The 15,707-nt window shown below is 37.6% G+C and overlaps 1 protein-coding gene across 7 annotated transcripts in view; it reads left to right on the top strand.

The window, feature by feature from the left end:
* LOC144960508 (pyruvate kinase PKM-like) overlaps nt 1-15,707 on the top strand; it is a 55,252-nt gene that overhangs the window by 27,334 nt on the left and 12,211 nt on the right. For all 7 annotated transcript variants that reach the window (XM_078893687.1, XM_078893683.1, XM_078893686.1 and 4 more), the window contains 10 exons: nt 493-649; nt 3,013-3,104; nt 4,218-4,337; nt 6,532-6,718; nt 7,148-7,290; nt 8,127-8,254; nt 10,825-10,975; nt 12,898-13,050; nt 13,466-13,632; nt 14,433-14,551. In XM_078893687.1, the coding sequence (XP_078749813.1) occupies nt 571-649; nt 3,013-3,104; nt 4,218-4,337; nt 6,532-6,718; nt 7,148-7,290; nt 8,127-8,254; nt 10,825-10,975; nt 12,898-13,050; nt 13,466-13,632; nt 14,433-14,551 (1,339 nt within the window). In that variant the 5' untranslated portion in view covers nt 493-570. The remainder of the gene's footprint in view (nt 1-492; nt 650-3,012; nt 3,105-4,217; nt 4,338-6,531; nt 6,719-7,147; nt 7,291-8,126; nt 8,255-10,824; nt 10,976-12,897; nt 13,051-13,465; nt 13,633-14,432; nt 14,552-15,707) is intronic.

The following is a 15,707-nucleotide window of genomic DNA, read 5'->3' as shown; positions in this document are numbered from 1 at the left end:
TAAGTGTCACAGTCAATATTTATCGTATAATTTACACTATTTACATTCATTTGGCATGTCCAACTTTATACATTCGAGAGTTTCAAATACTTTATATTATACAAAATGCAATAATATCCAATGTCACGTTACATTATTCATCAAAATTAAATGTTATGTTTGTATTATCCTTTCAGTCACTCATAATATTTTATAAGTCCATCACCCATTTATGGATTTTATTTTCCCACTTGATCGAATTGAACTGCATTTCTTTTTTCTTAATTAATTTATACTTTTTGTTTCTTTTGGGGTCGGATTTTTTTTCAATTTAAAAATTTTGCGTTTGTTTCAGACAATTTTGTTCCTTCCATTGTCAGATTTTTAAGAAGGGAATGTGGTAGTGAGTAATTGCCTGCTGACTCCCTTTGATAGGCCTTATTCGCCCATCTACCTTCCCATCTGCACAACAGTCGATCCATCGTTCTTTTTTCTTCCTTTTTTTACCCTCAGTTCAACGTGAGAGACCATGAGAAGCACAGCAGCTACTACCTCCAAACCCAGCAGCTGAGGGCTGCCAACGCCACGTCTATGTTGGAACACATGTGTGCTCTGGACATTGATTCCGAACCTGGTCTGGTCCGTATGACAGGCATCATATGTACCATTGGTATGTGGTGCTGGTGGTTGATGGGTCAACGATGGCGAGGGAAGTGAAAGTGGGGCGTGTTACTCGTCTTTTAGCCTGATAATTTACTGTTGAAATATTGGCCAACTGGATCCATGCTGTCTTTATGGCCGAAGGTCAACAAGATGCTGGAATGCTGTGGTCTTCCAAAGATTTTGAATGCTGTGGTCTTCCAAAGATTTTGAATGCTGTGGTCTTCCAAAGATTTTGCTGAGATCCATAGAGCTTCGACTTCAGTGTAGTCATCTCAGGTCAAATGGTCGCCCCTTGTTCATTGTACTTTGTACAGCCCTGTAAACTATGTTTGGCAATCTGCTTCGGGATCGTTATTTTCATAAATATTATTTGTTTTGTTGCTCATCTCAGTGGGTAATGAAATATCCCAATTATGTAACAACATTTTGCAAGGATGCAAAAAGAAATATTTCTCTTTATCTGAAATATATACATTTAAGATTCTAACAATTTTTAAAGCTGCTCACGTTGTCCACTTAGCTTTTCAGATTTAAAACAGCGACTCACAATTAACTATACCAGTTAGGTATAAATGCAGATTCTCCTGTCACTTTTACTTATGATCACTATGAATCTTCATCATTCAGTCCCGGGGGGGAGGGGGGGGCGCAATGCAGACTATGGAACATAGACGTGCACTGGCACTGACTTAAAGAACCTGCAGCCCAGACACTATGAAATTGATCTACGAGGGCTCTTTCAGAAATAACCGAAAAATGCCCATTGCTCAGCAACCAGTGGAGATTTTTTAATTCTGTAAACGACATGATATTTCTTATTTCCTTACGGATATTCCCAGAAATTATGAAGTGCATCATTTTGCACAATGAATTTCTAGACGATTTTAAAGATGGCGCCACCTTGAAACTTGGTCAAAGGAGGAAATCAGAGCTGTCATACGTTTTTTGAATGCCAAAAGTCTGAATCCTACCGAAATTCATAAAGAACTTCAGAGTGTATATGGTGAGCATGTTATAAGCCGTACACAAGTCTATCACTGGTGTAATTTGTTTGAAGCCGGCCATTCCGACTTGACAGACAGGGAAGGGAGAGGTCGTTCGATAAATGCGACGTCAGAAGACAATGTGAAGCAAGTTGATGAGCTTATTTGTCAAGACAGGAGGTTGAAACTTCATGAAATCGCAAGCAGTCTTGAAATTTCGGAAACTTCTGCCCATAGAATTGTATTTGATGAACTTGGCTACAGAAAAGTCAGCGCAAGATGGGTTCCTAAGCAATTGACAGACAATCATAAAGAACAAAGATTGGACATCTACAGGGAACACAACGCTACACCCCACACAGCACGAGTGACGCAAGGTTGGCTAGAGAAATATGGATGGGAGATTTTGCCACACCCACCACACAGTCCAGACCTCGCACCATCTGATTATCACCTCTTTGGGCCACTGAAACGTGAGCTGGCAGGAAAGCGCTTTGATGTCGATGAAGAGCTTGTTGACCATGTGCGGAAATGGCTAGAAAACCTTGACGGAAATTTCTTCCGAGAGGGTATCTATTCCATGGTGCGGTTTTGGCAGAAGTGTGTCGACAGACTTGGCTGTTACGTAGAGAAATGAAGGACGAGTCAAGGCATGAACACGTGCAAGAATTTTGTTGATAGCATAAAAAACGCGGATTTTACAGGCATTTTTCGGTTAATTATGAAAGAGCCCTCGTAGCACTGGCGTGAGACGATCTGATGATGATGGATCATTCAGTGATGGCTTAAATCTTTTAAAAATTATTCAAGAACTCACTAGATACTGACGCAAATGGAAACTTACCTCACGAACTCTCGAAGGGGGATGGAGGGATGGGTGGAGCATCTGTGCCCGAATTCCTTTGGGATCCAGAAATTTCTAAGATTTAGTTTTTCCCCCCCTTATTATTTGTAAAGCATTTATAGCTGGTAGTAGTAAATAAGGGCAATAAGTAAAACAAACTTAAAACATGAGCCAAGAGCTCTCTGTTCACTGCGTGGTGTATGGAAATATAGATTTCCATTGTTATTGATATAATTTCATTATTATCATCGTCAATCATCATCATCATCATCATCAACATCATTATTATTATTATTATTATTATTATTACTATTATTATTATTATTATTATTATTATTATTATTATTATTATTATTATTATTATTTTCATCATTATTGTTATAATTATTATGATTAAAATAATGATAATTTCCACGCAACCCCCCCCCCCCAATTCGCTCCCCCTTACCCCCATCCTTTCCAAATCCTTACTCCTATCTGATTTGTGTGTTCCCTTATATATGAGTCACATCTTCTCACTTTATTTTTCTCTCCTGATTCCAGGTCCTGCCACACGTGATGTTGAAATGTTACAGAAGATGATTCTGGAGGGCATGAACATTGCCAGAATGAACTTCTCCCATGGAAGTTACGATGTATGTGCCTTGTGTGTGGGTGTTTGTGTGTGTGTGTGTGTGTGTTCTTGTCCAGAATGAGCTTATCCCATGGAACTGGGTGGGGTTACTGACATGATGCCTGTTAGGCAATATTACACTTTTTTTCGACATAGACAACGCTGTTTACAGCCAGGTACACATTTTGCACCTGAGTACGGTGAGAGAATGTGAGTAAAGAGCCTTTTCCAAGGACTCAACTATGCACTGAGAGAGGCTCAAACCCAGAACCTTCTGATCCGAAAGCGAGTGTCATACCAGAAGACCACATAGCCCTAGGAAAAAATAATGGTCTTCAAGCAATTGTGTATAGCTAGATTGTTTTTCTGGTTGGTGGCTACTTTTATGATAGCATGTGGATTCCACTCAGTCGCCGACTTTCTCTCAATATGTCATAATATTTCTTTGAATATGTCATACATAATGTAAAACTACCAAATATACGCAAACAACTTTTTCAACCCATCAGAAGCATAGCCAGTTCCACTTATGTTTAGCAGGGTTGCCAATTTTCCCTGTATTTACAGAATTCAGTCTGTTACAAACCCTCAGTGTATATTCCAATCACCTGCTAAACGGGGGGGGGGGGGGGGGGGGGGGGGGGATTCAGTACATAATGTCTTTTTACAGGAGTTCAGCACTCCGAATGGGGTCAGTCTATGTGTTTGTGTAAAAGTTCAGTAAATTTTTCCCCCTGAATTGGCTATTAATTCGTACAATAAGAAAAAGACAAATGCAATTTTTTAGGGCACCTAAATCGACATAAATGTATTGAACATCTTGCTCTCACAGGAAAGATAGAAGGTAAAAAGAGTAAAGGTAGACAAAGAAAAACATATTTGAATAGTTTGAACAGCTTGGTGACAAAGAAAGAGAAGAATAATATTAGTTTTCTGAGGTTATCTGATCAATCAGAGAGATGAATGGCGTACCATGATCACCGATGTCTGGCAAAGACTTGGTTCTTGAAGAAGAAGAAGAATTGACAACCTTGGTTTAGATATACTATTTTTCATGTTTGTTAATAAAATGTTGAAATGACATGAACCTCATTTTTTGAAATATGTATGTTTTTGTTGTTTTTTTTTTCTATAGTACCACAGAGAAACAATAGAGAATGTGAGGAAGGCCGTGGCCGGCTTCTCTGAGCCCAGACCCATTGCCATCGCCCTGGACACCAAAGGGCCGGAAATCAGAACTGGCTTGATTGACGGAGTGAGTCATTCTCAGTTTCTGTCTCATCACTTTCAGTACATTTTCTTTTTTTTTTTTTCTACATGTATATGATCTTAAAGTTCTATCTTTTTCTTTTTCTTTTTTCATATTTTTTGTCATCCGTCGTGTGCTTTTTTTTTTTTTTGTGAGGGAGGGGAGGGAGTCACAATTCATATGTAAGCATATAGGCTCTTAATGTCAAGAATTTGTTATATTGTGATCTCAATTCAATCTTTATACCAAAAATTGAATGCAGTCAAGAAGGAGAGAAGGGGGGGGGTTTAAATTCATATATAAACATAAAAATCCTTCAGAACTCACAAAGCCGGAGTTCATACTGGTTTCTGGAGCGTGAAAGGGTTCAGAAAAATTACCTCAACTGCAGTAGGGATCGATCACGGTCCATTTGCATTTGAATCGTGCTCTACCAACTGAGCTATTGGGACCCTCCCTTTTGACACTTTGGTTAAGTTCACATGTTTTATTGAAGAAAATGAAAATGAATAATTTGTTAATCGACCATTTTGACTTTAAATTTACATTTCGGCATCTACTTTATCCTCAGACGATACTTTAAATAGAAATAAATAAAATAGAATTCCCTTTATTCATCCCCAAGGGGAAATTTGTCTTCAGTGTCTATTCCAAGGGAAGACTGGAATAATGCAGGCAGCAAGACCACACAACGAGGCGGGTTGTCGAACCCGATACCTTTTGGGTACGAAGTGAAGACTGTACAACTGAGCCACGTTGCCCTATGATATTAGATTTTATCCAGAGGGCTCCATTTTCATGGACGTAGAAAACAAAAGTCTCTCTGAACTTGAACGCTCAGTCAAACACAGAAAGGCGCTGGACAAATTTAGTTGAGGGCTTAAACGACTTATCATAACAATTGTGCCTGTAGCAATATCGCACCTTGTAGGTGCTCTAAAATCATAGTTAGTAGAAAGCAATATGTGTATGTGTGTGTGTTAGATATTTTAAAATCTCTTATCATAACAATTGTGTCTGTAGCAATATCGCACCTTGTAGGTGCTCTAAAATCATAGTTAGTAGAAAGCAATATGTGTATGTGTGTGTGTGTAGATATTTTAAAATCTCTTATCATAACAATTGTGTCTGTAGCAATATCGCACCTTGTGGGTGCTCTAAAATCATAGTTAGTAGAAAGCAATATGTGTATGTGTGTGTGTGTAGATATTTTAAAATCTCTTATCATAACAATTGTGTCTGTAGCAATATCGCACCTTGTGGGTGCTCTAAAATCATAGTTAGTAGAAAGCAATATGTGTATGTGAGTGTGTAGATATTTTAAAATCTCTTATCATAACAATTGTGTCTGTAGCAATATCGCACCTTGTGGGTGCTCTAAAATCATAGTTAGTAGAAAGCAATATGTGTATGTGTGTGTGTGTAGATATTTTAAAATCTCTTATCATAACAATTGTGTCTGTAGCAATATCGCACCTTGTAGGTGCTCTAAAATCATAGTTAGTAGAAAGCAATATGTGTATGTGTGTTTGTGTAGATATTTTAAAATCTCTTATCATAACAATTGTGTCTGTAGCAATATCGTACCTTGTTGGTGCTCTAAAATCATAGTTAGTAGAAAGCAATATGTGTATGTGTGTGTGTAGATATTTTAAAATACACAATTGTGTCTGTAGCAACATTGCACCTTGTGGGTGCTCTAAAATCATAGTTAGTAGAAAGCAATATGTGTATGTGTGTGTGTGTAGATATTTTAAAATCTCTTATCATAACAATTGTGTCTGTAGCAATATCGTACCTTGTTGGTGCTCTAAAATCATAGTTAGTAGAAAGCAATATGTGTATGTGTGTGTGTAGATATTTTAAAATACACAATTGTGTCTGTAGCAACATCGCACCTTGTAGGTGCCCTACTATCAGAGTAGAGTGCAATGTGTGTGTGTGTGTGTGTGTGTGTGTGTGTGTGTGTGTGTGTATGTATGTGTAGATATTTGATGCATCCAGATGTTGTTGCTCATAGTGTTATATATGAGTGTTTGTGGTTATTTGTAGGTACGAGAGTGCTCGATAATGTTGGTTAGAGCATATAAAAATGAATAAGGTCACTCATATTTTTTGCTGATACAATTGTTTCTATGATCTCCATTCATCAGTCGATATATATATATATATATAAATTTTTTTTTTTTTAATTGCTCAGAGTGGGACAGCTGAAGTGAACCTGGTAACAGGAGAGAATATAAAAATCACCACCAAAGACGAGTACATGAACAAATGTAGCAAGGACATATTGTGGGTGGACTACAAGAACATCTGTAAGGTGGTCACCAAGGGCTCCAGGATCTTCATCGACGACGGACTCATCTCCCTCATTGTTCAACAGAAGAGTGAGTGTCATTGCGAGCATCATCAGTTTCATCATCATTATTGTTGTCATCATTAACATGATGTTCATCATTATCATCATCATCGTAATCATCATCATCATCATTATTATTATTATTATTATTATTATTATTATTATTATTATTATTATTATTATTATTATTATTATTATTATTATTATTATTATTGTTGTTTTTATTATTATTGTTTTTATTATTATCATTAATAATAGCCAGGTCTTTATCATCATCATCCGTCACCTAAAATTTTAAAAAGTAGAATTCAGGTTTAATATTTTTTATGAACCATCTCAATGTGTTCCTTATTTTTCTTCCATTATGTTGTATTCATTGAAATCTAAACCCTAGAAACGAATCGGGCACCCTTAAACATCTAGTCTATATCTCTCTTTCATCTTCTGTGACATCCAGCGGATGACACCATTGACTGTGAGATTGAGAACGGGGGTTCCCTCGGCAGCAAGAAGGGCTGTAACCTGCCAGGAACAGCCGTGGACCTCCCAGCTGTATCGGAGAAAGACAAACAAGACTTGCAGTTCGGAGTTGATATGGAGGTCAGATCTACCGCTTCTTCTTCTTCTTCTTCTTCTTCTTCTTCTTCTTCTTCTTCTTCTTCTTCTTCTTCTTCTTCTTCTTCTTCTTCTTCTTCTTCTTCTTCTTCTTCTTCTTCTTCTTCTCTTCTTCTTTCTTCTTCTTCTTCTTCTTCTTCTTCTTCTTCTTCTTCTTCTTCTTCTTCTTTCTTCTTCTTCTTCTTCTTCTTCTTCTTTCTTCTTCTTCTTCTTCTTCTTCTTCTTCTTCTTCTCATTAGTATTAGTATTATTATTATTATTATTATTATTATTATTATTATTATTATTATTATTATTATATTATTTTTTTCCTTTTTTTTTTCTTGGGAGTGGCTTTTTACTAGATCACAAGCTCTGTTTTGGACTAAAAGAAAAAAGTGTTAGCAACTCTGTTTAGACTGCTTTATTTATTTTATTTTTACAGCCAGAGAGCAAAAGCAGCTTTGACTACGGTTTTATTTAAGAAGTACTTGGTTCATTTTAAGGATTGTGGGGCTATGTGGTCTAGTGGTATGGCACTACATTCAGGTCAGAAGGTCCTGGGTTTGAGCCTACTCGGTGCATAGTTGAGTCCTAAGAAAAGGCTCTTTACTCACATTCTCACAATACTCAGGCGTAAAATGAGTACCTGGCTGTCATTAACAGCATTGTCTCTGTCGGAAAAAGATTGTAATATCGCCTAACAGGCATCATGTCTCGTTCTGCATGTTTGGTTAAGGGACCCTTTGAAAAGCGCTTTGAGCATGTTTAGTGGATGTTGCGCTTTATAAACAAAGCTCAGAAGATCAAGTTCTTTTTTTTTTCTTCTCATTTCTTTGAAGGTTGACATGGTGTTTGCTTCATTTATCCGAGACGCAGCCGGAGTCAAGGAGATTCGTAAGGTTCTCGGTCCCAAGGGGGCTCACATTAAAATCATCTCAAAGTTGGAAAACCACCAGGGCATCAAAAAGTAAGGGTCGCACTTCAGATCTATTTTTCTTGCAGTCTCTGTCACTCCTCAGACTGGGTGGGGATCCTGACCTCCCATAGCGGGCAGGGAGGTACATACTGTGTCTTCTATCATCTTATATCTGTTTTCCAACATGCTTTCTGTCTTTGTCTTGGAATGAGATTACTTGGTTTTTTTTCCTGGCCCTGGTCGGAGTCCTGGCTGGGAGGGAAACAGTCAAATACATAGTTATTGTTTGGGGAGATGACATTTTTTTCCTTGTAAATCATCTGTCTGTTATGTATTATTATATTTGTTATTTTTAATGTATAATGTAAGCATTTGAGTGTGTTCCTCTTTGTTGGATTTTGTTCTTGTGTCCGAATGAGACTAAGAGGTGATCTCAAACTAAGTACATTGGTGGTATGCTCTTGGAATCTACATCTGATCCTTATTTGTTTCCAGTTCCCCTTTGTCTTACTTTCTCTTGGATGCTTCAATTGTAATTCTAGAACTTTGTACTATCCCATTTTCGCGGGTGGTTGGATGGGAGCATCACCCTTGAATCATATACCTATGATGTTCGCATGGGTGTACGATTCGATAGTGATGTCGTTTCTTCTTCTCTTTACTAGCCTATCCTGCTTCTTTGGTTTGTGATTGTATTTTTGACAGGGGATATTTTTTTTTCTGTAAATCTTCTGCCTGTTTGTTCTTGGTTATTTATAATTTAGCTTATGATATCTTTAGGTTATGATTTTGATTTACATTTGTACTATTTTTGTTAGATTGCTTGTTTTTTTGTTTCAGCGGTCTCTCATATAACCTCAATTGTGTTGGAAGAGACCTAAAGCAACAAACAAACAAAAAATATCCCATTTTCTTTTTTACTGGCGCTGATATAACCTAAATGTGTTGCAAGCGCCGTAAAACCCTTAAAAACAAAAAACATCACTCCTCAGAGAATTAATGTAGCATTTTGTGAAGTACACTGTGGATTATTTTGTTTTATTTTTAAGCATTTATTCTAAACTCCAAGATGGTGATCTTTTTATGAGTCCATTAGCTTTTTGAAGTGGAAATTTAGCGGTTAAAATCCCTTTGAAGATTCTGAGAATTTTATTTGAAGGGTTTGGGATTTTTTGGGGGTTTCTTTTTGTAATTTTTGAAATTTTAACTCTATTGACTTGAAATTGAGTGAAAATCGAACAAATTTGTTAAATCGCCCATGAATGTAAAGACGATAGAGTTATGGGCTTTGACTCAAGCTCAAACAGCTTTACAAGAGGTCCCAAGCCATCACAACTCTTAAACGTTTAGGATGTGACATGACGCTTGTAAAGGCGCTCTTATAATTTTTAAAATTTTTCAACAGACGAATCTTTTACTGGTCAGGTGCTTATATTGCTCCTGAGTATGGTGAGAGAATGAGAGTAAGGAGCCCCTTTCATGAACTCAACTTTGTGCTGTTCAGAGCGTGACTAAACCAGGGACCTAACATCCACAAGACGGGCATCATACCACGAGACCACAAAGCCCGCTTTGAGGCTTTTGATAAAAAAATGAGAAATCAAATCTAACCTATCTTAAGAGATGTAGAAGCGTTGTTATGTTGATATTTTAGTGGTTGCTAGGTTGATATTTTGGTTGTTGCTAGGTTGATATTGTAGTGATTGCTAGGTTGATATTTTGATGGTTGCTAGGTTGATATTTTAGTGGTTATGTTGATATTTTAGTAGTTGCTAGGTTGATATTTTGGTTGTTGCTAGGTTGATATTTTGGTGGTTGCTAGCTTGATATTTTGGTGGTTGCTAGCTTGATATTTTGGTGGTTGCTAGCTTGATATTTTGGTGGTTGCTAGCTTGATATTTTAGACAGGTTTGATGATTCATGATGTGTGAGTTTTGCAAGTTATTTCAATTCTAAAATTTGTGTAATTTTTATGCTGTTTTTTTTTTTTTGTTGTTGAAAATATACGAAGGAAATTGCTCTAGTATTGAAGAAAGTATTTTTGAGATTTAACGAAACAGGATTAAGAATTAAAGTTGATGCAATGGTGATTGACATGGTCAGCATTTTAGACTGGTTGAATCAATTATATTTTCATTCCTTTCCATTCCATATCGACAGTTTCAATTGTTAACACCTTGGTGGGGTTCCTACTCCTTAACTTTTTAGTTTGTTCTATACAGCATCGTCCACTTAAAGTCAAAACATCGGGATTGTTATAGTTTGTTGACTTTAAAGAGAGTTTGAACCTTATCCGAGTTTAAGAAGGAAAACGATGTGATGATAATGGAATATTGTGTGTTTGCAACAATTTACGACATGCATCTAACGCAGCGGTCTGCTGGGTGGGGTTCCTGACCTCCCATAGTGGGCAGGGAGGCACTTACTGTGTCTTCTATCCCCCTATATCTGTTTTCCAACTAGCTTTCTGTCTTTGTTTTGGAATGAGATTTCTTGGTTTTGTCCTGGTTCTTGCCGGATACCCTGTAGCAGGCCTGTAGTGGCAAAAGCCGAAAGTAAGTAAGAAAGTAAACAAAGTTTATCTACCCACGTTTCCAAAATGTATACATTCTCTCCAACAGTTTTGCAGAGATCCTAAAGGAGACGGACGGAGTGATGGTGGCCAGAGGTGACATGGGCATTGAGATCCCCCCAGAGAAAGTCTTCTTGGCCCAGAAGATGATGATTGGCCAGTGCAACAGAGCTGGAAAGCCAGTCATCTGTGCTACTCAGGTAAGGGGGGAATACTCAACAGCTGATGGGTTACTTGTGCGTCTATGTGGTCTAGTGGCATGACACTCGCTTTTGGATCTGTAGGTCCTGGGTTCGAGCCTTGCTCTGCGCATTGTTGAGTCCTTGGGGAAGGCTCTTTACTCGAATTCTCTCACCGTACTGTGATAGCATAAAATGGACAATAGTAATTGCTTTGGATAGTTATGTTAGTCTATATCAAAGTACTTTCTGCCAGCTCTAACAGACCCAGCTACCCAATCACTGCTGGGTGGACAGTGGGGTCAGAAAAACATTTCGCCATCACCCGGGATGGATTTCACATCCTTTGCTTTTGAAACGAGTGCTCTACCAACTGAGATATCAGGACCACTTAAGACATGCTGTAGCGACAAAAGAATTCTATGCACATAGTGGCGGCCAACTGTCCTGGTAAAATTGGGACTGTCGGATTTGGAACCTGAGAGAAAATTTAAAGAAAAAAAATTAGACTGTTTATGTGTGTGGATGTGACCCTTTCATGTCCCAAAGGATTATGCTTTGGTGACTAGGAATTTCACACTAGAAACATGTAAATGTTGCTGCTCGAAGCTCGAAGAAATAAATAACAATGTGGAATTGAATGTAAGCTTCAATTTATTATAAGGAAACAGATAAAATGGACGTTTTCGGGTTTCCCCTTTATCAACAAAACAGATTGACATTAGACAGATTGAAATGATTATATATTCATTAACGTGACAAAGTGTAGTCAGGATGGATTGGCTTGGCATAATCAGGATGGATTGGCTTGGCATAGTCAGGATGGATTGGCTTGGCATAGTCAGGATGGATTGGCTTGGCATAGTCAGGATGGATTGGCTTGGCATAATCAGGATGGATTGGCTTGGCATAGTCAGGATGGATTGACTTGGCATGCTTAATAATAATAATAATAATAATATACTTTATTCATCCAAAGAATGCAAATTCGTTTACAGATGTATAAATATAAAGTTCAGAATTTATGGCGACAATGTAATATCAATTTTACAAAGTGAAATATGTTGTCCCTATGACCCCTCGTTTGAATTTATATGTAAATGCATAAAAATGTATAGATATAGAATTAAGAATTAATGTCAACACTTTATGCAGACCTGCCGTTCATACCGATTAATCGGTATCATACCGATTTGCAAGACCTTTTTTTCGTATTTACCGATTTCCCGATTTACTTGCCGATCGTACCGATTTCACCAAGTGACCAAGGGCCCGCAGCCCTCCACCCCTCTCTTTTACGTTTACTTTGTGCTTTACGTTGCACGTTAAAATTTTCAAGTCTCGTGAACTTTGCCCTCACACAGATAGAAAACACAGACGGCGCGTTATTAAGTTTTCATTTCCTTTGTGAAGCGACAGCGAGCTGTACTGGTAAACCACCGCGGTCCCTGGCTTCTGACTCGTTACCAAGTGCCACCATCTTTAAATAAGTTAGTAGTCCGATTGCCAAATTGGCGTTTGTGCGTGCCATTTTGGGTGTTGGGGAAAAATAAGGGGGGGGGGGGGGGGGTTGTGACGCTTTGGTTAGTTTGAGTGACAAGTGTCAAATTGTGCAGAATTAGGTGAGTAGCCCAACCATTGGATAATTTTACGTCTCATACTGATTTTTTTCCCCAGATACTGATTTTTTTACAATGTCATACTGATTTCCTTTTTCGTGAAGTGGCAGGTCTGCTTTATGTATTAATTTTATAAATTGAGATAGATTATTCTTATGGCCTCTAATCCGAACTTGTGTGTGTATATTTTAAAAAATAGTATTTAATTGAAATCACAGTTACGCATTACAAATTTGAACACTATGTGGTGAAAATGAATTAATGATATGATTGAGTCATTTATATATTATGATATATACACAACCTCAACTTTTCTTTATCTAGATGTTGGAAAGTATGACCAAGAAACCAAGAGCTACTCGGTCTGAGTCGAGTGACGTTGCCAATGCTGTGCTGGATGGAGCTGACTGCGTCATGTTGTCCGGCGAAACAGCCAAGGGCCTTTATCCACTGGAAACTGTCAGGCACATGCATAAGGTAAGACTTGTCATGGCATAAGGCAAGACTTGTCATGGCATAAGGTAAGACTTGTCGTGGTATAAGGTTAGGCTTGTCATGGCATAAGGTAAGACTTGTCATGGCATAAGGTAAGACTTGTCATGGTATAAAGTTAGGCTTGTCATGGCATAAGGTTAGACTTGTCATGGCATAAGGTAAGACTTGTCATGGCATAAGTTAAGACTTGTCATGGCATAAGGTAAGACTTGTCATGGCATAAGGTAAGACTTGTCATTGCATTACGTTAGACTTGTCATGGCATAAGGTTGGGCTTGTCATGGCATAAGGTAAGACTTGTCATGGTCAGAATTCTAGGAATATTTTGGCCTAAAAAATGAAAATGAAACTTCAAGAGTTAAGACAGATACATTAACCTGTTTATTTATTTCTTCAGATTTGTAGAGAGGCTGAGTCAGCCGTCTTCCACAAGCAGATATTTGAAGATCTCCGAAGAGAGACGCCCATCTTCACTGATCCAACCCACACCATTGCCATTGCTGCTGTGGAAGCATCATTCTCATGCATGGCTGCTGCCATTATTGTCATCACCACTACTGGAAGGTAAGAGTAAGACTGACATAGCGGATTTTTGCAACAACAAAAAATCCCAAATTTTGCAAGCTAAAAACAGCAAAATTTCTTTGTAAAATCTCTAAAATGTTCAAAAAATTGCAGATTTTGCGGCCATAATGCAAATCAGTGATATTTGCGACATTTTGCGGCTACCACACGGCCGCAAGCGATGCAAAAAACTGCCATAACGAGGCTGCAAGCGATGCCAAAAACTTCCATACCAGGTAAGGGTGGGATTTAAAGAACCCAAATAAAGGAGACAAATCCTTCAGCTTGTGTATAGTGCAGTTTCCATCATTAAAACCGCTAGGAACAGCGAAACTCAGCAGTATGGGGGTCTTAGGGTCCCAAGCGAACATTAACAATTCACAAATAGGTCAAGACATGCCACTCGTGAAGTGTTATTACAATTCATTTTCCAACAGAGTAATGGGTTCGATCCTCGCTCAGTGCATAGTTAAGTCCTTGGAAAAGACTCTTTACTTACATTCTCCCACTGTACTTAGGTGTAAAATGAGTACCTGGCCGGTAACAGCGTTGTCAACATTCAATGTTTTGTTTATTCAATTTGACAACGCCACTACCACATTATTTCATTCATCTGTAGTGTTTCATTCATCCTGTTTTGTTGATAAAGGGTAAACCCGAAACGTTCATTTGATCTGTTTTTGTAATTAAATTGAAGCTTACATTCAATTTCACATTATTATTTATTTCTTCGAGCTTCGAGCAGCAACATTGACATAATCCCACTTGAACACAGACACACACACCTCCCAATTTTTCAGATCTGCTTACCTGGTGTCTGCTTACCGTCCCCGATGCCCCATCCTGGCTGTGACTCGTAACCCTGGCACAGCAAGGCAAGCTCATCTCTACAGGGGAATCCTACCCATCCTCTACGTCGGTCAGTCTCTCTCTCTCTCTCTCTCTCTCTCTCTCTCTCTTTGTTTGTTGTAGGGGTTTTTGTTTTGTTTTTTTGGGGTGGAAGGCGGGATGTTTTGTTTTATATTGTATTATATTTTTGTATTTGTTTTCTTTGATCTATAAAGAAATTTTTTAATGTACGACTTGTTTTTTGTTGTTTTTTTTTGTTTTGGGGTTTGTTTTTTTTGTTTCCAAAAAAAAAAAAAAAGATTGATTGTGTTTCTTCTTTTTACATGTTTTGTTGATTTGTTAGGATATATACACGTGTGTTTTCATTATCTTATCAGGATAGTTGTTAATCTAATCTTTATCAACGTGGTTGTCTTAGGGTTTGTTTGGGAGTTGTTGTTTTGATTTGGGATTTTTTTTTTGGTTTGTTTGTTTTGGGGGTTTTTCTCTCTAGGTAGGGGATGGGGGGGGGGAGGTTAATATTTTTTTTTTTTTTTTAATTTGGTCTGTCAATTAAATATCTGTAAATATCTCGTTATTTTTTGTAAAATTTTTGGTCCTGTTTCTTGTTGTTTTTTTTAATGTTCTTTGTTTTTTGTTGGGTTTTTTTTTGTTTGTTTTTTTGATTTTGTGTTTAATTTTTACATATTTTTTAATACTTCTTGACAAGTGGCTTCATTTCCACAGGAATGTTTGTTTCCCACTCTGTAGTCAGTCATCAGTGGGATCCATTTAGTGCTCAATTTAAAGTAGTTTTATTTTCTTCTCTTAAATCATCAATAAGCTGGATTTGATTTTATTCAGATTCCTTGTTAACCTTTTCACATCCTTTGTGATTTATATCTGTGTTGATTTTGATTGAAATTGTTTGCTATGGATTAGGGAAGTTACTAATGGCTACTTAATACTAACAAAAGAGTGAAAATGGAGAGGCTTCGTATAGGAACGATAGAGACAAATGGACGTCTCGGGTCAACACCCTTCATCAACACAACAAGACACAAATTAACGTGGAAAACAAATAAAATAAAATAAAATGCAAAATAACTTGTATCGTCTGTATCATTCCTATACGAAGCCTCTCCATTTTCACTCTTTCATTAGTATTTTCACGATCACAGGCAGCCCCATCCATTTTCTAATGGTTACTACTAGTATTTCTTGATTTCTACTCACCAGTCATCTTT

This window comes from Berghia stephanieae, chromosome 15 (assembly GCF_034508935.2).
Source record: "Berghia stephanieae isolate SIO BIC M18660-M18661 chromosome 15, UCSD_Bste_1.3, whole genome shotgun sequence".
Lineage (NCBI taxonomy): Eukaryota > Metazoa > Mollusca > Gastropoda > Nudibranchia > Aeolidiidae > Berghia > Berghia stephanieae.
Note: the sequence above shows the minus strand (reverse complement) of the source record. Positions and strands in the feature narration are given on the sequence as shown.